General features: G+C 44.3%; 2 protein-coding genes across 4 annotated transcripts in view; one reads left to right on the forward strand and one right to left on the reverse strand.

Moving 5' to 3' along the window:
• Positions 1–12464, forward strand: part of PCGF2 (polycomb group ring finger 2) — a 33617-nt gene extending 21153 nt beyond the window's left edge. For 2 of the 3 annotated variants that reach the window (XM_073683464.1, XM_073683463.1), the window contains exons 2-10: positions 3182–3329; positions 3602–3698; positions 4270–4325; positions 6849–6899; positions 10386–10497; positions 10597–10639; positions 10774–10872; positions 11340–11420; positions 12106–12464. In XM_073683464.1, coding sequence (XP_073539565.1) covers positions 3218–3329; positions 3602–3698; positions 4270–4325; positions 6849–6899; positions 10386–10497; positions 10597–10639; positions 10774–10872; positions 11340–11420; positions 12106–12414 — 960 coding nt within the window. In that variant the 5' untranslated portion in view covers positions 3182–3217 and the 3' untranslated portion in view covers positions 12415–12464. Of the gene's footprint in view, positions 1–3058; positions 3080–3181; positions 3330–3601; positions 3699–4269; positions 4326–6848; positions 6900–10385; positions 10498–10596; positions 10640–10773; positions 10873–11339; positions 11421–12105 lie in introns of those variants that run through there. The other variant, XM_073683462.1, reaches the window with a different exon arrangement.
• Positions 12465–21370: 8906 nt separating this feature from the next.
• CISD3 (CDGSH iron sulfur domain 3) lies at positions 21371–25016 on the reverse strand. Its single transcript, XM_073681119.1, has 3 exons — positions 24861–25016; positions 22689–22802; positions 21371–21925 (listed from the first exon to the last, which is right to left on the reverse strand). Exons 1-3 carry the CDS (start codon positions 24897–24899, stop codon positions 21752–21754), a joined length of 327 nt encoding a protein of 108 aa, XP_073537220.1. The 5' UTR covers positions 24900–25016; the 3' UTR covers positions 21371–21751.
• Between the last annotated feature and the right edge of the window lie 1416 nt (positions 25017–26432).

Raw genomic sequence — 26432 nt, forward strand, 5'->3', positions numbered from 1 at the left:
TACCAGAATTCCACTAATGCAGGAGAAAATGTTGTAAAGGATCAGGTACAAGTGATTTGTGGTCAGCAGACAGCTGGGTGCTCTCCTTGGCACTGTACGTTTTCTGCCTGTAGGTATATAGTCACCGATGCATGACTATGAGGAGGTGGTCGGCGGTAAGACCCTACAACTATTATCATTACTCAGCCGAGCGCTCTGTTTCTGTAGGGTTCCTGGGAGGAAATCCCACATAATACCACTAACCCAATTGTGGCATCAACCACTAACTACTGCACTGGTTATTATTTCCTCTGCTCTTTGCTTAGTAACAGGGGTGCGATTATAGGAGAATAGTTTCAGTACAATATAATTGGCTGTGTTCACACAATGCATTTTTTTTCCCATCGCCGTTGTTAGTAAAATGCAGAAATTTTGTAGTGTTTTCTGTTAAGTGTTTTGGAAAGTGTGGCAAAAAAACGTTTTGCAAACACATTGTGCGAACAAGGCCTAAGGGGTTCTGGCAAGAATGGTTTATCAGTTTTGAAGGGGCACTGAGCTTAAAGTTCTATAACTGTTGTAAGAAATGGATCAGAACCAGTCAATGGTGCTAGATCCGTCCTTCACAGGTATATGGCAGGATTACTGCCTGACGTATAACAATGCGGTGTATATATGCAATGCATACAACATGTGAATGGTGGCCTATGTGTTCGCCAAGCAAGTACTTCTTTAAGGCCACGGCCCCACTATCAGTATTTGGTCAGTATTCGGTCAGTATTTTTCCTCAGGAGTGGGAGCCAAAACCAGGTGAGGAACAATCAGAGAAAAGGTATAATAGAAACAAGTCACCAATTCTGCATTTATCACCCACTCCTGAGAAAAAATACTGACCCAATACTGATAGAGGGGCCGTGGCCTAAGATGCAGACTTTAGGTTTACTGGCCTGTTATATGGATTGGATCTTTAGGGTATGTTCATACTGCTTCCTTTTCCACCGTTTGTTGAGCGCTAACAAAACGATCCAAAGAATGATCCTTTTAATATATACAGGAAAAGACTTGTTATCCAAATGTTCAGGCTTATCAACGTTTTGTAAAGGGAACCTGTCATGTCCCCAAATTCTATTTACCTGCAGATGTAGGGTCAATCTGCAAGTTAAAGGGGTTATCCAGGACTATTAAAAAAATTTCACTACGGGCCTAAAAACTAACAGGCAGGTAGTTGGTAACTGGTAGTTGGTAACTACCGGCGTATTCTGCCCGCTGCCGATCTCTGCTGGCTCTGAGCGGTCACAGACTGCTCCTGCTGTCGATTCTGCGGTTTCTGCTGATGTCCTGTTGACAAAGCAGTGGTTTCTCTTGTGTTCTGCTCTATTGATGATGCTTCACTGCCGACGTCATGCTGATTGACAGCCAGGTACCTGCTGCATAAATGTGGTGAGCCGGTTGTCAATCAGCATGATGTCGGCAGTCACGCTCTGTCAACAGAGCAGAGTGCAAGAGGAAGAGCTTCTCTGTTGACATGAAGCAGGAGAATCGCCGGCAGGAGCAGTCAATGATCGCTCTGTGTCGGTGCTGGGTAGAACATGCAGGTAGTTGCAACTACCTGCCTGTTCATTTTTAGGCCCATAGTAAATAAAAATAAAATAGCCTTTGTCACCTGGACCACCACTTAAATGCCGTTACAATGTTGTCTTGTTGCCTTACAGAAAGTGGCTAGCGGGAAAAAATTGAACTTTATTCCTCCCAGGAGTTTCCGGCTTTCAGTCATAGGGGTGGTGCTTCAGTCATTGCTCACAGCACCACTCACTATACTGTGATTGGCAGATGTAGCGCTCACTCCAGCACATTGATTGACAGCTGGCTGTGCAATGCATCTGTGCAGAGTCGGCTGTCAATCAAAGTCCCGGGGCTGTCAGGGGTGACTGAAGCCGCGCCGAAACGCCTGTATGACTGAAAGCCGACGGCTTCTGGGAGGAATAAAGTTAATTTCCTCTCAGTAGCTGCACTTTAAGTAAAGTGGCCGGGCCGCATTGTAATGCTGTTAACCTGCAGATTAACCCTATATCTGCGAGTTAATAGATTTTGGGGACATGTCGGATTCTTCAGGCTTGTAAAGACGCCAAGCATTTAAAAGTAATCACATGTACATTCTTTAGTCATTTTTTTTTGCTAGGAAGATGCTCAATACTTTACAGTAGAATTCAATAGAAAGGTTCAAAAGATGGCTGAGCATTTTTTTTGAGCGTTTTGTCAGCATTTTTGCTTAAAAATGGTTAAAATGTCCGGAAAACGCCATTATAAATAGGCTACTAAAAATGCTAAAAAACAAAACCTGTTTACGTTTTAATTCTTTTTTTTACTAATGGTACCCGGGTCTGGAAGAGAGTTTCCTCTTCTCCAGACCCGGGTACCATCCGTGCATTGAACCGCATAACATCCGCATGTATATATGTATACATGCGGATGTTATGCGATTCAATGCAAGTCAATGGCGGCGATTTTGCCGCGATTACGGACAAGAAATGGTTGTGCTGCGGATTTTTCCTCAATGATAATCCGCAGCGGAAATTTCCGCAGCATGTGCACAGCACATGGGATTATCATTGGGGAACATGGCAGACATCTTAACAAGCGATTTTAATGCGTTTTCGCGGAAATGCATTAAATCGACATCGTGGGCACACACCCTAATAGAAACATGTCACCACTTCTGCATTTTTCACCCACTGTTTTTGGGTTACAAATACTGATGTGAAATACTGACCACATACTGTACGTGTGAATGTGGCCATTGAGAGATGCATAACTGAGACTGCCAGTGGGTAAAATAGCAGCCTGCCCACAGGTCAGCCAGCACCTTAGGTGTCAGATTAATAATGGCAGATGCTCTTTGTCACATAATGATTCACATCTGAGCAGCAGAAATTTATATCTCCTGATAGGGCCAGAAATCGTACCTGGCTCCTGCCTATCCTCCCTCTTCAATACATTGGCCTGCACTTCCCCTACATCCTCCAGGGGGCAGTGTTTTCAGCCATTTCTAAAAGAAGAGGCCTAGTGATAACACAGGCAACGTCTACGCTCACTTCGGATGATGGTATTTATTTACATAGGGCTTACCGCTGTTAACCCTTTTGTTACTGCTTGCTGTTTAGGTTTGCATATGCTTAATAAATTCCATATTCTTCTGTCTGTGCAGAGTCCCCCTCCCCACACCCCTTCCCCCTGCTGCACAATGCATCGGACCATGCGGATCAAAATGACAGAGCTGAACCCGCACCTTATGTGTGCACTGTGTGGAGGGTACTTCATCGATGCTGCCACCATTGTGGAGTGCCTGCATTCCTGTGAGTAGTAAAACCTCACTATTACGGTAGGGTGGTAATGGGCATGTGTGGTGCTTGGTGCCGTGCCGTAGTCGCGTTACATCTGGTTGTCAGTTCAATAATAGATGCAGTGTGATTTCTTTATTTCCGAAAATGCTAGCAATGGTAGTAACGCTTTACTGCACCCTCCTTGGTATGGGGTCTGTTGGCATTGACTGGTGCTCTTGTCCCATTATGTCTGCACACTGTGATGCCACCACGCTAATGTCTCATCTTTTCTTGTCCTCCCACAGTCTGTAAGACGTGCATCCTGCGCTACTTAGAAGCCCACAAATTCTGCCCCATGTGTGACTCTCAGGTGCACAAAGGACGCCCACTTCTGAGCATCAGGTTGGTATCGCTGGAGTCACAGCTGAGGGCTGCCATGTTTAATGCTGGGCGTTACTGGCTGATGGAACTTTTGATGGCAAGCATATTCTACTCTGCCTTCCTGTTCTTGTCATCAGAAGTATCAGAGCCCTGCCAGATCCTATTAAAGTCAGTGTAGGGATCAGGCGTAGCCCCTGTATAGCCATAAGCCACAGGGCTACTGTCAGCCGAGACATAGATGATTCCTCTTGTGGACTTCCATCTATTAGGATATGTGTGACTATGACGTGACCACCATCACAGCTCCTGTAGGGTTCTTCATCCTTATCCAGGATGTTTGCCTACCATGATATATTCATTATTCTAGTGTTACTGTACCTTGTAGGAAATCTTAGGATGCGACATTTGCTTTGCAGTAACGATCACCATGTTGGAACCCAAAAGCTACATTTACCCCCCCACCTCCTGTAAAATGACTAATTATCCTCTGAGGACTTACAGTTGTTGAACCTATTAAATAATTTTCTGTACAATATGGTGCACGCTGTGTTAGTATGGATTGTGCATGTCTTTACATTCTGTTCTTGTCTAGGTCGGATAAAACACTACAAGACATTGTATATAAGTTGGTGCCAGGACTCTTCAGAGGTGAGAGCACATTATGTGTGGGTTGGGGCTTATAGTCTAGGTTTCCTTCCCTCTGGCATCTGCAACATCCAGTATCACTCAAAGGCCACGGCCCCACTATCAGTATTCGGTCAGTATTTTTTCTCAGGAGTGGGAATCCGAGAAAAGATATAATAGAAACAAGTCACCAATTCTGCATTTATCACCCACTCCTGGTTTTGGCTCCTACTCCTGAGAAAAAATACTGACCAAATACTGATCATGGGAATGTGGCCAAAGGGAAATGGACACCAGTGCCACAGACTAGATATAATCATCAATCTTTCTATTCACGTGGGAAAGCCACACTGGCAATAATCCATAGCTCTAACCTTGCCCAGTCTCAGACTGTTGTCATACAGCCATTAATAAACATTGTATGAAGACCTACAGCCCAGCCAGCCCTTATACTGGCCACACATTAGAGAATGGGGATTGATGATTTTGACCATTTTAAGGCACCTGTTAAGCCCATTTGTGCCACAAAAAGAATCTATCAGATCCTACTAAAGGCAAATATGGCTGGAAAAGTTGATCTTTATATTGAATATTTTTCAGTCATTTTTAGATGTAAAGCTGAGATCATAGTGGAGACCAATTTTCCAATTATTATAATTAATGGCTTTGCTGCCAGGACGACCTTCACAGACCAACCAGAGCAAGAAGTTAAAACCCCATTGTCTGATTCACTCTGGCATGGCCAGCCTCAGCTTCCACTTAAAGGGCCTCTGTTAGCACAGAATGACTGATCAAACCAAGCACAGGCGCTCAGTGCTTCACGGCAGGGCCATTCATTTATATACACCTTCCATCCTGCTCCTTTATGTGGCTGACAGAAGCTGCTGTGGAGGTAAATGTGGCCCCCTTTTCTCTAGGGCCCTTGTGTGGCTGCACAGGTTGCACCAATGATATGTCCACCCTGGTTCATGGAAGAGTTTCACTCCTTTACTTCTCAGCTACTATCAGACAGACCATTGCATGTGATGGGAATTCCTGACATTTCCCTTACATTACCACACTAATTGTGCCATAGTCCCTAAAGATCATTTCTGGAAACCATCAATATGGTCCGCATTGATCCAGCCCTGTTCTATTTCTTATTGATTTCCAGTTGGTAATAGGGAGTTCATCAATATAGATGAGGAGCTATGACAGAATCACATGTGAGTACGAATAGGGTAACGCACCTGCGCCAAGACAGAGCTCTGAGCCCCCCGATCAGGTAGTGATGGCACAGCGGTTCAGACTGCCCCTGTGAACCCACTAGAAGTTTGCCTGGCACATTAAAAGGACAAAAAATGACATACTCCCCATATAGCCCAATAAAAGGTATTGCAGGGTCGTGGTAATGGTGGATGAGTGCAGAGGAAAGTGTTAATATATCTGGTCATAATCACAGATAGCTGTTGAATGAAAGATATCCCTTTCTTAATGCCACCAATAATAAGCACAGATGGCTGGCAGGACGCGCGTGTTATCTCAGTAGCTGGGGAAACAAGAATTAAAGCGGAGAAATATTTCCTTATCAAATTTTTTCCAGACGTCAGCTCAATTTACATATATTTTAGAAATTGCCAGAAATCTGTAAGCTATCTTTAAGGACACAGTTTTTACTCCAATGTACGTATTTGGCTAGAAAGTATATTTGCAGTAGGGTTTCTTCTTTCTTGACTTCTACAGCCTCTCTGTATCACAGTACATACAGGACTGCAGAATGAGTTAGCAGCGAATCTGCTGTCAACTCGTCATTAAAGGGATTTTCAGTTTCGGAAAACCACTGTCCCCCGGCTACAGCTTGTTGTGCAAAAAAATAAATGGTTCTTTACTCACCCTCCCCAGGTCCAGCGCTGAGTCTCCACTGCAACTCCGGGGGCTGCTATTGTCTGCAGTGCTGATGTCACATCTACATTGCTGCAGCCAGTCAGTGAGCTCAGCGGCTCTGAGCGTCTTGTGCCATCAACTCTGGCAGAGGCGCTGAGCTTAGCTACTTTCTGCAGTGCTGTCAACATAATGTCAGGGTTGCAGACCATAACAACCGCTGCTTTTGAGACTCATCACTGGACCTTGAAAGGGTGAGTAAAAGAAAAGTTTGTTGAAGAGATGAGCTCACTGAGGTATTAGACTGTTAACTCTTTCTATGGTCTGTACTGTGATAAATAGAGGCTGTAGAAGCCAAACAGTCACACATTTTAGTACATCCCTGTTGCAAAAAATGCTTTTTATCTAAAAATAGATACTTATTAAATTTAAAAAAATTTCCCCCAAGGTGTCCATATACTTTAATGAGTGAACATAACATTTTCAGCCTGTGCAGGATCCAATCAGATAGAAGTAGGGAACTCTTTTCCTTCAGGAGGACAAGATCCTATGGGATCTGCTCCAAATTTTGACAAGAAGAAGATTAAATCTGGAATATAAGCACAGCTTTATAGGAGCTGCCTTGCACTGATAGTAGTGATGTGCTGCTGCGCTAAATCTCAAGGTCATTTATTGTCTCCTCCACAGGTGAGATGAAGCGAAGAAGGGAGTTCTACGCCTCATACGCCCGTAAGGAAGGTGCGTGTTCTCATGATCGTGCCATTTACTACAGCTGCCCCCACGCTGGAAGGTTGTGTGTTCTCGCAGTATACTCTGGTAGCGCTCTGATATGTGTCAGCAATGTGACCTCTTGTTCTGCAAGTCAGGAAGCTGAGGATCAGTGTGAAATGTCTTCTGTTACGGAGACAGCCATCCTGCCATAGGCTATGTGCACTGTTCAGTATTCACAGGAGATTTTTCTGCTGCACAAACAAGAGTGTCGGCAGGAAAAAACGCTGCTTAACCCCTTCACCCCCGGGCCATTTTCCTTTTTTTTTTTTTTATTTTATTTTTTCCTCCCAGAGCCATAACTTTTTTTTATTTTTCCATCAGTATGGCCATGTGAGGGCTTGTTTTTTTGCGGGACGAGTTGTACTTTTGAATGACACCATTGATTTTATCATATCGTTTTTACGCCCTGAGTTAAAGTTTTTATTTTGGGGTAGATACGATGTTTTGATCGCCTGTTATTTCAATTTATTGCAATGTTGCGGTGACCAAAAAAACCCACGTAATTCTGGCCTTTTGATTGTTTTTTTTCTCGTTAAACCTTTTACCGATCTGATTTATTTTCGATTTTGACAGATCGGACATTTCTGAATGCAGCGATGCCAAATATGTGTTGTTGTTTTTTATTGTTTTTATCTTCAATGGGGCAAAAGGGGAGTAATTTGAACTTTTGTCTAAGTTTTTCTATATAAAACTTTTTTTTAGTCCCCTTAGGGGGCTTCAAGCTGTGATAGTTCTGTCGCTTGTGTTATACATAGCAGGGCTTCAGCTCTGCTATGTATAGCAAAAATCATGATCTCCTATGAACGCCGGCCACAAGCCGGCATTCACAGGAGGGTCATAATGACAGACACATGGGTCTTCTGCAGACCCCCAGCTGTGATGACAACCCATCGGTGCCCCACGATCACGTGACAGGGGCGCTGATGGGCGGGATTAATGACGTGCCTGTTAAATGCCGCTGTCAGAGGTTGACTGGTTGACAGCCATGGGCAGAGCACCGATCCACTCGCGGCTGTTAAAGGCACATGACAGCTGAGTAAATCAGCTGTCATGTGCGGGTAAAGATGCGGGCTCAGTGTCAGAGCCCGCATCAAAGTCAGGGACACAGCATATGATGTAAATATATGTCATATGTTGTGAAGGTGTTAAAATATGTGCTTTTTTATGCCTTTTCTGCATGCATTTTTAGTTGCAATTTTTCCCATTCATTTGAATGGGTGAAAAACGCTGCCGAGGCGCTGAAAGAATTGCCATGCTGCAGATTTACACACAAAAAGTATCTGTGCGCAGCTGAAATGCACTAATGTACATTTTTTTACCTGCAGATTTTCCTCATCTAATGCAATTCTATGGGGAAAATCTGCACATAAAACTCAGCGCACATGCAAGAGAAATTGACATGTTGTAGATTTGAAACACACACTGTAGGTCAGTTTATGCAGGTTAAAAAGCACAGTGGGCACGAGATTTCTATAAATCCCATCCACTTTGCTGGAACTGTACAACTCTGCATTTCTGGGGCAGTGAAAATATATAGCATCAAATAATATTGTGGAAACTTAATCTGAAGGGTCAAATCTGCAAGGAAAAATATAAGCAGCATGTGCATGATTTCAGAAATCTTATTCACTTTGCTGTTGTGAAAAGTCATCTAGCTGGTCCCTCTAGTGGTGTCGGCCACCTACATTATCATGCATTCGCAAAATGTAGCTTGCAGAAATAAGTATACAGTGGGGAAGATAAATATTTAATACACTGCCGATTTTGCAAGTTTTCCCACCTACAAAGAATGGAGAGGTGTGTAATTTTTATCGTACGTACACTTCAACTGTGAGATACAGAATCTAAAAATAAAAGCCAGAAAATCACATTGTATGATTTTTAAATAATTAAATTGCATTTTATTACATGAAATAAGTATTTGATCACCTACCAACCAGCAAGAATTCTGGCTCTCACAGACCTGTTAGTTTTTCTTTAAGAAGCCCTCGTACTCTGCACTCATTACCTGTATTAATTACACCTGTTTGAACTCGCTACCTGTATAAAAGACACCTGTCCACATACTCAATCAGTCACACCCCAACCTCTCCACCATGGCCAAGACCAAAGAGCAGGACACCAGGGACAAAATTGTAAACCTGCACAAGTCTGGGATTGGCTACAGGATAATAGGCAAGCAGCTTGGTGAGAATGCAACAACTGTCGGCACAATTATTAGAAAATGGAAGAAACGCAAGATGACTGTCAATCTTCCTCGATCTGGGGCTCCATGCAAGATCTTCCTCGTGTGGTAAGGATGATTCTGAGAAAGGTCAGGAATCAGCCCAGAACTACACGGGAGGACCTGGTCAATGACCTGAAGAGAGCTGTGACCAGTGTCTCAACGTACTACGCCATCATGGAGTAAAATCCTGTAGGCCATGCAAGGTCCTCCTGCTCACGCCAGCACTTGTCCAAGCCCGTTTGAAGTTCACCAGTGACCATCTGGATGATCCAGAGGAGCCATGGGAGAAGGTAATGTGGTCAGATGAGACCAAAATATAACTTTTTGGTATCCACTCCACTCGCCGTGTCTGGAGGAAGAAGGTTGAGTACAACCCCAAGAACACCGTCCCAACCGTGAAGCATGGTGGGGGAAACATACTTTGGGAGAGCTTTTCTGCAGAGAGGACAGGATGACTGCACCGTATTGAAGGGAGAATAGATGGGGTCATGTATCACAAGATTTTGGCAAACAACCTCCTTCCCTCAGTAAAAGCATTGAAGGGATGGGTTGTGGCTGGATCTTCCAGCATGACAATGACCAAAAGCACACAGCTAGGGCCACTAATGAGTGGCTCCGTAAGAAACATTTCAAGGTCCTGGAGTGGCCTAGCCAGTCTCCAGACCTGAACCCAATAGAAAATCTTTGAAGGGAGCTGAAACTCAGTGTTGCCCAGCGACAGACACGAAATCTGAAAGATCTGGAGCAGATCTGTATGGAGGAGTGGACCAAAATCTCTGCTGCAGTCTGTGCAAACCTGATCAAGAACTACAGGAAACGTCTGACCTCTGTAATTGCAAACAAAGGTTTCTGCACCAAATATTAAGTTCTGTTTTTCTATTCTATTAAATACTTATTTCATGCAATAAAATGCTAATTAATTATGTAAAAATCATACAATGTGATTTCCTGGATTTTTTTTTTAGATCCTGTCTCTCACAGGTGAAGTGTACCTATGATAAAAATTACAGATCTCTCCATTCTTTGTAGGTGGGAAAACTTGCAAAATCGGAGGTGTATCAAATACTTATTTTCCACACTGTATGTGACGGAGTGCAAGCAAGACAGAAAAAAACTGATGCAGGAGCACACTGCAACCATCGAGATGTGTAGGAATACTGTGACCATCTAATAGAATAACACCTCGGCCATTATTGATCAGTCTGTTGTGTGTCCATGTTTTACAGGTAACAGTGGCTCCAGCTCTGAGCAGGGGGATAAAGTCACCGAAACTGGAGAACTGGTGGTACACGAGGAGGAGAGCATCAGTCTATCAATCCAATTCTCAGAGGATGCAAGGTATATTGATAGGCTGCGGGTATACACTGTGCATGTAGGTCTGGCTGTCAAAAGTCCTGGTGTTCTAATATTCAGTTTTCACATCTCTAATTCTATCAGGGATGAGGCACAAGACTTAGCAGACAGTGAAGATCTGGAGAAGGTAAGCAGCAAGGCATGGATATATGTGTAGTCACCCAGCTGACCCTTGTATGAGATCTGTTCTCCCTATGTGAATCTCTGACATTATTTTGTGGAGTTTCTTCTATGGCTGACTTTCCACCTCTCTCCTGATAGAGGAACAGTCTTCGTTTCCTGCGCTGTCCTGCAGCCATGACCATAACTCACCTCGCTAAATTCTTACGAAACAAGATGGATGTCCCAAGCAAGTATAAGGTACAGGCCAAAATAGAAGCCTAATGGCTTCTGTGATGAGAATGAACCTGATCATTAGGATATCTCATAATATTCTGATCAGTGGGGATTCAACTATCGGGACTCTTAAGCATAAGCATGTAGGTGCTGCTGCTGAGTCAGGAACGGTCGGAACACAGTCATATCCTAATGCTGCGTCGTCACTTTCTAAGGTGGGAAAACAACTTTGCCTTTGTAGAAACACTTAACTACAGACTAGAAATAAATGGCAAGGGTCCATCCACCTTCGGCGGTCCGAGTGTACAGAGCCCTACTTATATGTCTGGTGATTGGAGGTAAAGCTTTAAATAGTTCGGTAATACAGAATGCGGAACCATTATCTAAGCTGTGACCTCTGGAATAATTGATGCCCTCTTTGGACACTTTGAATGATATTGCTATGTTCCTTATTCCTTGGGTGAAGTCTCACCCTATACTTTCGGTTGCAGGTTGAAATTCTGTATGAGGAGGAGCTGCTGAAGGACTATTATACACTAATGGACATTGCTTACATATACCCCTGGGGACGGGTAAGTGCTATGCTATAACATGGCATATAATGTGCATGTTACTGTTTGTACACACTGACAATCTGGGGGACTAGACACCTATAAATCTAAGCATGCCCTCGTGACTGCCAGACGTTTTTTACCTTCTCCCTATTGCAAGAAACATGAATACTCAGCCGATCCAAGAATGGATGACAGCTGAATATCCCAACTTTATCCTGCACTGAGCCCACACCTCTGGGCCTCTTTACTGTTACGGTACTCTCAAGGTAGAGGTATTGTGATGTTAAACCGGAATCTGCCATGGAGTGAGGCTGGCCATACATATTAGATAGCTGTTGGTCAAACCCTCGGTAAGGCTGACAGCTATCTTTCCCAACACCCACCCCTACCCAAATATACATGCCGTGTTCTTCAGGGAATAGAAAGCAACTGCCATACTATATTTTGGCAGCAGCCTATCTCTCCTGAGAATAAAAAGATCAGGCAATAGTAATCCAGTCCTTATCTTCCTTCAGAGGAAGTCGGGAGGGACAACATTAGCGGGTTCAGATGACAAATGGACGGATTTACACTTATGCCATTGTTATGTGGGTTAACAGCAAACTTTGGCATTGAGGCTGAGAACAAAAATCATTCTAAGGTAGCAAGTATTGATATTCTGTGCCAGGAATCTGATCCCTGTACATATCTCATCTTTTGTCAGACTGGTCCTCTACCTCTCAAGTATCGGGTACAACCAACCTGCAAGAGATTACGATTCAGTCGTCCAAGGAGCCTACAAGAAGCCAACCGTGGAACAACGTCAGAGGGAGAATCGACCAGTGACAAGGCCAGCAGCCCAGCACCAATACCCTCTACCTCCTCTTCTCTGCCCAGCCCTGCCACACCATGCCAAGGCTCTCCAAATCCCAGCACTGAACTCGCTCCCCCATCCACCATCCATAATGGGCACTCTGCCAGTCGAGGGCGTAAAGTTACGCTCAATGGGGTTCCTGGACCCCCGCTTACTTGAGAATTTTAATTCCAGAGTCTTTTATACATATGTATATATTAAAAAAAGAACTTTTTTTTTATTTTCTATGGACAAGAGTAATTTAATCCCTCCTTACACCTAAAATCTTTTGTAATGTTTTCTTATAATTTATAAGCGATTGGGACAAGTCGATTTCATTCTCGTATGAATTCAGCACCGCCCGATCCACACCAGTTGATTTACTATTTCCGGTTTTGTTACACATTTGTACTCTGAATGAAGGGAACAGGCCTTGACGGGTCATCATTGGGGCTAGCTGCCTGCAGGACTCCTTTCTACAGGGTGTATAATAAGTTATTTACTTTGTGTGACATGAGCCGTAATGACCGGAGGACTTGTTTAATGCTAGCCATTTATGTAAGATGTGCACTCCGGGGGGCGCCACATTCCTTATTGCGCTATTGAATGTATGTTTTTCAAGGTGCCCTTAGTAGCACCACAATAACATGGCACAACGGGGTCCGCCAACTCCAGTTTTCATATGAACCCCACCAAGCATTTTGTGTCCCTGTGGTGGGTGGGATTTTTGGGGTTGTGGGGTGTCTCTACCTGTCAATATAAATAAAGATATACAAACTGTTTTTGTGTATTTGATTATGGTTCATTGTGTCTAAACTGTGAGCACCACTTAGCAGATGTTAGTACTTTTAACAATGTGATTTTAATATGAATCTCCCATCTCTTATAGTTCCAAAATTCTGTGCGGATATCTTTCTTAAAATATCTTAGACCGCTGAAATATTTTTTCTGAAACTGCTGTAAATCCTTTATGTTGGAACAGATATAAACAAGCATAGTGGCTGCCTGCCCTACTCTATTATCACATCACATGTATGGGCTCCTTCTAGTGGTGGCTGGCTGTCATAGTTATTATATATTTTAAAGGGAATGTCTCAGCAGGATTTAACATCCCAAACTATATGCACATTTAGCTCTTTCCAGGACAAATCCAGTAATATCTTTACATGGGCAGTCCTTGACTCTGTTACAGAGAAATCAGCATTTGAATTGATATGCAAATGAGGGTGAAGAGCTATTTGTAGATCTGAAGGCTCTGACACTCCAGCTCTATTCCCCACCCAGTACCGCCTCCTCCTGACTGACAGCCTCTGCTGTGTGACTTCAGGCTAAGGAGCTGTCAGTTAAGCAGGTGGAGGCAGTGCCGTCTGTTAAGAACAATGATCTTTGTACTGGCATTTACAACCCCCATGCCAAAAACACAGCCAGTGCCGTATGCCAGAGGAATAAGGCAAAGAGGTGCCATTATATGCAGTGGTAAATATTTGGGATCCGTTTCATGTGTAGAACTTATGAAGGATGTTGTACAGGCAAGCTGTCCTGCTCGGTCTGGCACAGAGTGATGCCAATACACTGCATGGCACAGTTGCCGAATCAACAGTCAATCGCCCAGGTAGTATTGTGCACGGGTCCTGTTAGAATAGAAATGTGCACATCAGGTGTTGGACAATTGTCTGTCCCACTGTACCCCACCGTGGAGTCTCTATATACCTGATGTCAGATGCTTTTTTACTGGATACAAACTAGACAATGAGTTTAGCAATCTTCAGACATAAACCCGACCATACTGGCCATATAGTACCTACACAGTGATGCCACCCTGCAAATGTTTCATATAATACTGCATATATGTCAAGTGGTCATGTCTACATAGTAATGACATCCATGTAGAATTGTCAGAGCTATTGTGTCGACCACACAGATCAATGAGAAACAGTCACCATGAGTAATCGGTGTTAGTGCTGTTTTAAAAATAAAATCTCGGCTTGCTTTTTCTCTCTGCTAATGTAGTCCTGATAAATAAAAAAAATAAAAATAAACCCATACTGTTGTTTGCTTGGCAGTTTTCGAGAAACTCTGGTTTCTCTATCGCTTCATTGGGGGACACAGGAAACCATGGTGTATTCTGCTGCCACTAGGCTAGAAAAAAAGAATTCTCTCCTCCTCAGTAGTATACACCCACCGACTGTAGCCAAACAGATCAGTTTAGCTTAATGGCAGTAGGAGGTGGACATTAGTCTTTCACTAGACCCAGAGCTACCTCGGTATTAGTCGTTTAACAGTTACGTTTCCCCCTTTTTTTCAGAAGGTTTTTCTCTCCGACCTCTGGAGGGATACAGTGTGCAACAACAGTCACACTGTACTCCCACGTAGAGACAGAGTACGGCGTGTACTTCCACCCCGTATCCTCATATGTCTATCGGGCAGCACCCCAACACTTGAAGAGTGTTCAGGTGATCCGAAGACTGGTCCTGTCCCCCACCCCTGCCCGCTCTTGTACCAGAGCCTGACTGTTTCAGGAGGTACAGTCGTCCTGCAATCCGGTGAGGTTTGGACGTCTGAAGGGATATCCATGGTTCTTCTACAGGGATGGAGAGGTAATTTTCTCCCACAGGTCCCCTGCAGCAGATCCAGGTCCTCTCTCTCCCTCGCTAGCGCTCCATGCAGAGGCGTATCTAGGGTGGGCAGCCAGGGCATGTGCCCATGGGCGCAGCCGGCGGGGGGGGGGCGCAGTCGGACCACCTAATACGGCAGTCCGATGTGTCTCCTCCGGCGGCTGCATTCTGCCACCCACCGGACCGGGATTCTGCCGTTCTCTGAGCAGAGTGTCAAGCTGACACCCAGCTCACAGAACGTGCAGCGTGCCAGCTCCCAGTGATCAATTTCAGACGCAAGTACAATTGAAGCTCTGACTGCCGGGTCAGAGCAATGTTAGCAGCGTGATCAGGTCATGTGATCATGCTGCTGACATCACTGGTCAGCGCGGCTGCACACAGAGATGGTGGTAAGTGCTCCCCACTGGACCTGAAGACAATGAAAAGAGAGGGGGCAATATTTATGCTGTGGGGGGGAATATTTGGGGTGGGGAAGATTTAGTGTAACAGGGAGGAAGATTTGAGGACACAAGTTTGGGAAGCAAGGGAGGGACATGTTTAGACAATATGGAGAGCAGGAGAGATTTGAAGCCACAGTATGAGGAGAAAGTGGGGAGATAGGGGGCATGTGTGAGGAAACAGTATGGGGGGATGGGTGCATTCACAATATGGTGATAGGGAGAGATGGGTGCAGACACAGTATGGTGAGTGAGGGGATCGGTGCAGACACAGAATGGGGAGTAGGGGTGTCAATGCAGGATGGGGAGTGAAGGGGGGAAATGTATGGGGAGCGAGTGGGGGGATGGGTGTACACACAGCATGGGGAGTCGGGGGAATTTGTGAGGAGACCGTATGGGGAGAAAAGTGTGAGTCGGCACAGAATAAAGACTGAGTAGTGTATGTGTGTGGAAGGGGGAAAGTGGGGGGCAGCACAGGGGAAAAATGTAAGGGCACAGCCAGGAGGAGACAGTATGCTAAGGAGGGGGGAGTGTGATGAGGGGGCACAATATAGAGACTGGGCCCTATAGTAGGGACACAGTGTGAAAAGGGGGCCCAATAAGGTAAGGAGGGGGCAGTTTGGACGGCATGTACCATAAGAGGGACAATGTGGCGTCATATTTTGTGCAGGGAATATAGTGAGGGGCAATTATTTATTCAGGGACTCCGCATAGGGCAGATATTTTTGTTCAGGAGCATTATAATGACTCTGCTATCTTTAAGGGCATTGTGTGGGGATGTGCTGCAGAAGACTGGAGAAGATGGAAGTCTGCAGAGACAAACTGGATGAGAAAAGTCATCTTGGAGTCTGGACAAGATGAAGATGAAAAGAAAGAGAAGTTGTCTCTGGAGTTGTTCAATTAAAAAGGTACCTGGATGTTAATGTTTTTTGTGATACTGACTAATTCTCATACTTTTATTTATGTTAGGTGCATTAAAAGGGTTGTCCAGGTTTGTGATGAGTCTGCAGTCATTCTATGTGACTGTAGACTTCTGAATTCTCACAGTGCGCACAGCACGCTGTCAGGATTCTCTCATGCTGGCGATTTGCATACTTGCAGTCACGTGCTGACTAGACATGCGTGGCCTCACTCAATGAATTGAGTGAGGCCGGGCAAGTCTAGTTGTAATGTGGCCAGAAGTATACAAATCACATACTTGTGCAAGGGAGAATCCTAAAAGTGCAGTGCATGAGCTGTGAGAATTCAGAAGCCTGCACTCACAAGTGAGAGATACACCTGATCTACCAATGTGTGTGGTTCCCTGCTGTATAGAGGCCGGGAAACACACGCACACGCACACACACACACGCACCTATCCCTAGCATGTGATCAATCCCTCCAGGAAATCCCCCTGGTTTTTACTCATCTTATTAAAAAAAAATTAAAACACACACACAAAGGGTCATGTGGCAGGATAGTCTTATTATTGTTCATGTTTCCTGTTCACTATTCAGTGAGTCAGACGCACCTTCTGCCACGTGCCCGGGGGTTGACTGCAGCAGCGGTCCACGTTTTCTATCCACTATCCACTGAGTCAGACGCACCATCTTCGACGTACCACATGGTGGATTGCAGCAGCGTTCCACATTTCCTGTCCACAATCCAGTGAGTCAGACGCACTATCTACGACGTACCACATGGTGGATTGCAGCAGCGTTCCACATTTCCTGTCCACTATCCAGTGAGTCAGACACGCCATCCTCCACGTACCACACGGCCAATCGCAGCAACAATGTAAGTGCTTTGCCAGTAGTCCGGTAAGTCACACGCACCATCTATCTTGTACCACATAACCGGTTGCAGCAACGGTCCAAATGACCTGTACCGCTATCCAGCGAGTCAGAACCATCTGGTGAATCAGTCTTACCACGAACTATCCAATAAGTCAGGACCTCCATTTGCCAAGAGCTACATTACAGTCTACAGCCGGACTAGAGTACTACTCTCTACCCAGGGGGTTAGACCTACCATATGATCCACAGGGTTGATCACAAGAGTGTTTCTAGTGCTCTGCTCACTATGCAGCAAGTCAGATCCTACATCTACCATGATCCTCAGGGTTGTTCGTAGTGTGGTCCAAGGGGTCTAGAGTGCTTTCAGTACATCAGCCTTTTGTCTGTTTTTCTTAGAGATTGGTTAACACCTGGCTCTTAGTAAGCTGGGCAGCATGGTGGCTCAGTGATTAGCATTGCAGCGCTGGGGTCCTAGGTTCATAATCCACCAAGGACAACATCTGCAAGGAGTGTGTATGTTCTCCCCGTGTTTGAGTGGGTTTCCTCCAGGTTCTCCAGTTTCCTCCCACACTCTGAAGACTTACTGATAGGGAATGTAGATTGTGAGCCCCAATGGGGACAGTGCCAATAATGTCTGTAAATTGTCTGAATTGTAAAGCACTGCGGAATATGTTCGCATATATGTTATATAAAAAGATTATTATAAGCTACAGCCAAGAATACAGGAGGCTCTTCGAACCTGGATCTGATTTCCAAACATCACGAAAACGAGTCCCTCCTTCGGCAGGGATTGTATTTTTTCTCTGTATTTAGAGTCGGAATTCTGTTTTCTTCCCTTCCGGTAATTAGTTTATGACTCCGGTCCAACGCTGTTTCTCTCGGATAAATCATTTGACCTTGCCGAGTCCCTGGCTAAATCTGATCCTACGGTACACAGGATCAACACCTGTTGTGTCGGTGAGTCTGTCTCTACCTTCCAGTTACCTGCGCGTTTCTCCGAGGTCCCTCCTCCGATTGATCAGACATCGCTGACCATATTGCCATTGTTGGTTCTCCTTACAGCTAACGACATTCACGACCTTCATCGCGATTATCTGTCGTGTTGAGGCTCAAGTGAAGGTAAGCAGTTCCACAGGCGAGGATCCTTGCTCTTTCCTGTCCAAGATGGTCTGAGTCGGTCAAGAGCTAACCAACACGTCTCAGGTTATCGATTCTCGTTTCCAGAACTGGGTCCAAATCAGTCAGGAGCTACCCAGGATGCCTCGGGTTTTCGGTAATTGATTCCTTAGGCTGGATCAGTCGTCGTCATAACGACTAGAGTCCTCATCAGTATCATCCCCTTTTGCCATCCAGGGGTTTTTTTTTCTGGCTCTTGACTCTGCACTGTCATTCTCCTGCACTTAGGTTCTAGGTAGGTTCAGACTTCTCCATGGTGAACTCCCTAGGGAGTTGGTAGGTCTCCTACCCAGGTTTGTGTGGTTACTCCAGCCACTCAGGGTTTTCCCTTCCAACTACTGTATCTCCTTGTTCAGGGTAGGACTATTCCTATCTTTCCTTTCTTGATATATGGCTCAGGTACTGATGTGCTTTCCAACACCCTCCAGGACGGCTAATTCAATAGATCCTATGGCCTTTCTGCTCCCAGTGCGCTTGAAATGCATTTCATCTGGACTGCAGAGATTTCTGAATCTCTGCCAGCTCCAGGAGTTACCATCGGCTTAGCCTCTTCTCTGTGTCCTGACAAGGATCACATATTTGGTCCAGGGTTCTCTTTTTTTTCTACTTGCTGTGAGTTGTTTTGCACTATTCTCGGAGCACCCTTCCGCTTTGGTTCGACCTTCATTAGGTCATAATTGCCCCTTATTTCGTCCCAGTCTCTAGGTTTTGGAATATGCTGTCTCAATCCGCATGCACAGCCCTCCTTCCAGAAGGGTTCTCTACTCTCCTTCTCGGAACTCAATATCTCTGTCTTTCCTTCTGTGTGTTCATTCATCTGTGCATAATCTTAGTCTTGGCCTACTTGTGGGTTCCTAACCCCTCTTTTCGCAAAAGATCTTTCAGACCGAAGAAATTTTGTGATGACTGGCGTCTCCTTTCTTCTCAGCTAGGAAGTTTAGTCCAGTCTTACACAGCTCTGGATCGCCCGTAGGTTAATTAAGCCTCCTCTCCTTCTTCATCTGGAACCCGGAGTGGTAGGTATCCTCTCTTTTCCTTCCATGGCGGAACCCAGGACGCTCTTTCCTTCTAAGACGTAACGCTATCCTGGCCAACTTTAGCGGAGGCATCTGTTTATGGACTGATCTGAGTCTGCCGTTTCGTCCACAGTAAACTACGTTCTACTGACTTCCTAACCTGCGAAAAGGCCTTTGACACGACAGGAGAAGTGTTGTCTCATCGGACAGTTTTCTGGTTTGTTTCATCAGACGGTTCCTGTCCACAGTCGTTTATGGCGAAGTATACCCTACACCGTACCGAAGAGATCCGGGGTGCACTACGAGGTTTTTCATCCATCTTCCAGATCCTGAGACTCAGCGATTGTTCTTCAACACTTTCACTGACGCCTGCACTCGAGTCCCCCCCCCCTTTTTTTCTCCTGCCTTCTTATAACAGGGAGGTAGTTTACTTTCTTACAGATTCCTCTTGGAAACTTGTATATCCGTTTTTTCCCAAATCCCATCATCTTTACTACTTCGATCTTACTATTCCTGTTTCACGGCTCGCTCATGAAACGCAGCATCTGGGCGCCGGTTCCTCAGATCACAGCGTGATTACGATCTATGTAGGGAATCCCTCTTATTCTCTCCTTCCTCTTCCTCCTGATTGCCGGAACTTGAGTTTAGTTTGTCTACTCAGCTCCCTAGGGGCAGGTTTCTACCTTCCTTTCAGAAAAAAACAGTTTTCCGTTTCATTTGTTCGAGTTTTTACCTGTGGGGTGTGAACGCTTACTAAATCTCTAGCAGCCTCCCGTGTGCCTTGGGTGGGCCCGCATCTGGTGTGTAACACTCTACAACGTTCTTTTTTTATTTCCTTTTTTAGTCATCCTCGCTCTGTTCTCCTACTTCTCGTCCTCCTATCGCTCTCTTCGATATATTGTAACTGGTCAGCGTGCTTTTCAGCGCTCTTTCTGTCGAGAACAGTTTCTTCGGACGCTCAGATTCCCGGTTTGCATCTGGAGAGTCGTCATATTTGTCTTTGAGGCAGAATTCGCTCTAAGATTCTGAACGCATATTGACATAGGTCAGACCTCCATCACTGTCTGCCTGCTCTCTTCATCTGGGCCAAGGACCTCCTGCACATTCCTCATCAAGCCTCTATTAGCAGCTCTCTAAGCTGTTTCTCAGTTATCTGCTTTTACCTTCCAGGTTCTACAGAATGCTCACTTTCTTCCGCCTCTTTGGCGTTGACAGGCCTGGGCAGAAATGTTTTTCATACGACAGCGGCCGGTCTCCGACCTGAGGTTCTCGCCTCATCTCGTGACTTTGACTAGTCCTTGGTTGTCTTTCCATCCTTGGGGACTGGTTTAGAAATCCCATGGTTTCCTTTGTCCCCCAATGAAGCGGTAGAGAAAAGATGATTTTGGTTTCTTACCGTAAAATCTCTTTCTTGGAGCCTTCATTGGAGGACACAGTACTTGCCCTTTTCTAAATGCTTTCGTTGGGCAAGTCTGTGTTCTATTTCAGGTTGCTTCTCCTACTGCTTTCACACTAACTGATCAGTTTGGCTCCGGTCGGTCGGTCGGTGTATACTACTGAGGAGGAGCTAACTTTTTTACTGCCTAGTGTCAGCCTCGTAGTGGCAGCAGCATACACCCATGGTTTCCTCCCAATGAAGGCTCCGAGAAACAGATTTTACGGTAATAATTCAAATCTTCTTATCCTAGCCTTAAAAGGTTTTGTTACGTGACTGCTGTAATCTTTCATGGTTGACATAATACAAAGCCAACGGAAAGAGAAGCACTCACAAAAGAAAGGCAGAAGTGATAGTAATGCAGGAATTCATTAATTAAGCCATATCCACAGGGCAATAACCTAATTAATTCAGGCGAAGAATACAAAAACACTGCAGTGAATCGGAAGCAAAATGTAGATTTTTGGCACAATGAGATCCTGTGCCAGGCAGAGATCACAGACGAGAATGATGATCCGTTAGCAGAGGTGTAACAGACCAGCCATACTGGAGCTTTCAAGTGGAAATAGGGCCAACAAGTGACCACCAAGGAGGTGTATGGATTCTACACAAAATAGAAATTAAATTATGAAATCATCCTAATTCTGTATATTTTAGACAAAATATGAAAAATACCATAATGTTCATCTAATAGATTCATTTAATTTACAATTTCTTACAAACAGTTTAACAGCATATAAACTGATTCACACATAGATAATCAGCATGTAGATCACGTAACACGTAGACCAAAGACCAGGAAAACCTGGAACTCCCCTCCTGTAGATAGTCTACAGTGGAGTCAGGGGTAACATTGTGGCCACTACAGTCATGTAGTTAAGTCTTTCTGACATAAATAAGACCACTGTCTCCATCTGTTGTGTCACCCTAGCTTTGTCATAGAGATCCCCCCCCCCCCCCGGCAATCATAATGTAAATTACATCTGTTGAAGTGTGACTTATAGCTGCAGTAGAATGGCACAATTAGGTTACATAGTCTGCAGCCCGATTAATAGACCAGAATTCACTGTTCCAAGGTGCAATTCTGCACGTAGCTCTGTTTGTGTGTCCCGTCGCAGAATGGCGGCTTTTTTGTCTGCTTGCAGCCGCAGAGCCAGGCTTCCTTATCTTCTGTTAGGGTGAAGCGAACTGGAGCGAGACCAGGGGCTGCCTTCAGGTGCGACCCATCGCAGAATGGCTGGAGATCAGATAAGAAAAAAAAGTTATGAAGTGTCCAATCGTCTATGTGAAAAACCTCCATCTTCAGGAATAAACTAAATTCACTGTCCTGCAACAGAAAGCAGGCCAAAAACTTCAAAGAAATAGATGGGCATATCCCTTTAACAGAATTGCTTTAATGGCTTGTGTTCCTTTCCCTAGGGAATTTGACTGTGGTGAAATGACACCCCCGTCACAATCACCTCTATGTTTCTCATCTTTTCCTCCTAAAACTGTACTCTCCTTCTTCAGAAGGATCCAAAAGGTCACTTGATTGACAGAAAAAAAGCCCACGGCAGAGCACAGAGCCGGCTGCACGCAGCAGAGGCACCTCCAAATGCTGGTGCAGGCCTCACGGACCACTATGGCAGCCAGTGCAAAGCGGAGCCTTTCTGAGACTGTTCCATTCTGTGGAATAAGGCATGCAGAAATCTGTGTACTTATAACTAGTACAATCACATTCAGATGAATGGAATTGATCTTCAATCGGTTAGGAAAACTTGAGAGCACACCATTGTACCACGCTGGCACAGCTACACATTTCAGTCATCTAAGCTAAAAAATCTACCCAGTACTCAGAAGGTGAATCTTGGAATATTGCTACTTTGCTGGTTGGGGCTTATGTCCCTTTTTTAATCAATAGATGTAAATATAGTACACGTATCATGGAAATCCTTTAGGCCATCACCACATACTTATAGAAAGATAGATGCACAGTACAGACCATAATTCAGACCACCCACCTGCTTCTTGCTGTGTCCACAGCTACACCATGGGTATAGTTTGCCAGCCTTCAGCTGCACTTTAAAAGGATGTTTTGCTGCAATAACCGGGGCCGACGGCGCTGTGCTGCATGCCTATCAAGACCAAAAAGATTACTGGCAAATGCATTTGGTGGAATAAAGCAAGGGTATCACAGAAGAAGCTTTCTGGTAACACCTATGACTAATGCCTAAAAAATGGGTTAAGGAAGAATGATTTTCGCAGCAAAACCCTTGAGCTAATTAATCGCTGTTTTCCAGTGTTACCGGCACACCAAAATGTTTTTTTTAAATAATTTGTTGCTTCCATCGACCCCCATGGGCGTTAATCTGTCTTGGTAGTGGCAGGATTCAATCCTCTTCACTTTCTGGGAATCTATCCCCTTCCCCTCCTGGGAGCAGACAGTATAATCCCTTCTTACTTTACATGGATGTCTTCTCAGCTATGCTGCCATGCTACTCTAGGGAATCTCCTTCTTTCCTGACAAATCAGCAACAAAGATTTTTCCATTGGCTTTTCTGCAGTACACAGAGGAGGTAGAGAGAGACTGCGAACTCTTGTCCCCGCACTCGTCTTCCATAAGCATAGCTATAGCTGTACACTTTTAACACCTGGTAGCACCATACTACATAAGTTAATGTCATAACTGGATAACTTTTCGAACAAAACTTATAATTGGCAAACAGTGTTCATTTTGTATGATCAATACAATGAACATGATATTTAATAGTGTGACAGCCCCTTTAATGGAGCTATTCAGATACAACATTGCTTGGATTTATCAGGAGTAATGAGTAGGGTAGCTACTAGGAGGGCAATGGGGCAGCAGCCCCAGACCCACTAATGTTGAAGGGCCCATTTTGATCTCTAGGTGAACAGCATTCAAAGTAAGCGGATATAATTAAATCTGTTTCTGATTGAAAATAGCTTATTAATACCTGTAGAAGAGCAGTGAGCCACAGGATCTACTGCTGACTGCATCGCTCCACCTAAGAGAAGTCTCGGCCAGTGAGCACAATGGGGGCGTGGGTATAATTTTTTTTCTGGGGCATTTTAAACGGACATTAATTGTTAAAGGGGCACTATTACCTTATATGGAGGAATTCTGGGAATTATAGCCTTTAAAGGGGCATAAAAAGAAGATTACAATGACACCAATATTTCTGAAGTACAGTATTTGGTAGAGCACAACATGGCAGGGGCAGCAACAGGCACAGAATTAGGGGAGTCAGCAGGAAGGGAAGCTTGTGGGTTGGGAGTAGATGGGGACATTATTCAATCTTTACAGACAAGTCGTGGCTAAAACAAGTCATCACAATAGCCTGGGCCAGATATAAAAAAAAAAAAAGTGAACGACTGCAATTTGGCACAAATAAAGCTAACAAAACAAAGACTACTGAAAGTTGCAATTTTATTTATCTTTTAACACACGGGGCCATGGCCTGTGGAAAATTGGTTAAGTGGCCTAAACACTCCTACTCATTGTGCACACGGAGCAGACCTATGCCACGCCGGCACTGATGTGACTGTAAAGGGGCAAATGTCAGGTAATCTTAAAGGTTGGATTAAAGTGTATATATGTGTATGCATATATGTGTGTATATATACAGTACAGACCAAAAGTTTGGACACACCTTCTCATTTAAAGATTTTTCTGTATTTTCATGACTATGAAAATTGTACATTCACACTGAAGGCATCAAAACTATGAATTAACACATGTGGAATTATATACTTAACAAAAAAGTGTGAAACAACTGAGAATATGTCTTATATGGGCAAAGGGCCCATATACTGTTCTTGTACAGTGGCCTCTTCTGTGTCCACCCCTGACCGCAGCAATCCACGTATATTCCTAAGGATAGGTCATCAATATAAGAGTAGTGGACAGCTCCTTTAAATCAATAGTAGACTAGAATAATGAGCAGATGGATACATCTGTAAGTCAGACGTTAATGGGGACACTAATCGTACACTATATCCTTCATTGGACGACAGAGGGCGCAAGTGTAATAGGAAAAATCACAGAACGAAGCTGTAGAGTGAACGGCGGAGGAGCTTCACTGCTGCACACAGAGCTGTGCTCCGCTGCTCGGTCCAGGGACTCCAGCAGCTAAGATTATAGTCAGATTCACTAGAAATCCAGCACTCACCCGCGACACTATGACTTTCAGTGCCTGCAATGACCCCATTGTGTACGGTACCAGCCGATATCTGTCTCCTCCGGAAACACTTTCCGGACACTTTGGTTCCGCTTTTTCTCTGTACACGTCTTGAAATGGCTCCTTCTAAAACGCTATTATATCAAGCAGGAGCGCGCATAACTAAATGCCTACCTCACTGTGTATATGCAGGCAGCCGCCACTAGGGGGAGCTGAAAACGTGTATTGATATAATGCCCATTGACTTTATTAGCAGCTTCCCAGGGAGCGTACTCTAGTGGTTATAAGCAGCTTGACTGCTACAAAGGGTTAAATACTAAAAATAATTCTTTATCGTTCCTTGCTGTATCTATATGGGTCCCCCAGTAAATAATTGTATATATTCCTGAGTCTACACTTATTATGTAAGAGCGTGTTCATATGGAAGCTGTCTGTGTGAAGAAATGGACGTGTATTTGTCAAAGTCACTGACATTCTTGGATGGCACCTGGGTTCTAGCACCTTTGAGCTCAGCTGGAAAGGGTTCATTTGTAAGTGGCTACTTAGCTAGTGGTTTCTAGGCAGAATCCTCTCAAGAATCACCTTAATAGAGGACATCACTGATTGAGGTGGTCTTCAAATCCGTATGAAAGACATATGAGTGGCAGCGCAGGTTGCCCATTTAAAACAATAGTAACCTCATTGTGGATGATTTTCAAGTGGGAAAAAAATCTCAATGCAATCAATCATACTATACGATTTACCCTAGAAAAGGTCTTTGAAGTTATTTTTATTCTCAAAGGTCAAATACACAATTTCTGTTAATTTTACAAAATGTTTGACCAACCTGCCTGTAGCCACTGCTTTAGTAAGTCGACTACACGGGATTTAAATGCTATTTACCTGCAGGTTTACCCTACATCTGTGGGTAAATAGAGTTTCTGGACATGACAATCTCCTTGCTGTCTATGGACAGCTTTTCACTTATTTTGGACAACCACTTTTAGACGTTATCCATGATAAGAAAAACATATTTGCTTTCTTTAAAGCAAAGCAGCCATGGTTTTTGTTCACAGTTTGTATGAGGTATTGCAGTTCAAGCCCTGCTTAGATGAATATGGCCAAGCTACAATGCCAGACATTAACGTTGAACATATGTTCCATGTTGTTATGATTCTGTACAATCTTTTTAAAATACAATATTCCAAGAGCAATAGGAGCCGGCGAAAAAGAACAGCAGGATCATGGCTGACAATAAAGCAAGTTCTGATTCTGGAAACGCTGTTGGATAGGGTTGCAATGAAATGTACAATCATCCATGATCCATGTATGATGTGTATGTGGATAACTAAGCAGAGCAGCAAACATATATTGCCTATAACCTGTCTAACAGAAGCGAAACACTGGATGATACATAGAAATCCAGGATATGTGTTAGTTTTCATGCAGTCCTGGATCAGTCTGATTGATTATAGACGCTAGCATTAGGGGAAGGCAGATACAGCAGCAGCGATGAAGCCACATTCTGTGCCGGTTGTTGCAGTTTGTATATGGATTGTTAGGCGGGTACATGATTTTGCAGAA

This window comes from Phyllobates terribilis, unplaced genomic scaffold (assembly GCF_046119375.1).
Source record: "Phyllobates terribilis strain yellow unplaced genomic scaffold, ASM4611937v1 Scaffold_5__5_contigs__length_657084704, whole genome shotgun sequence".
NCBI classification, from domain to species: domain Eukaryota; kingdom Metazoa; phylum Chordata; class Amphibia; order Anura; family Dendrobatidae; genus Phyllobates; species Phyllobates terribilis.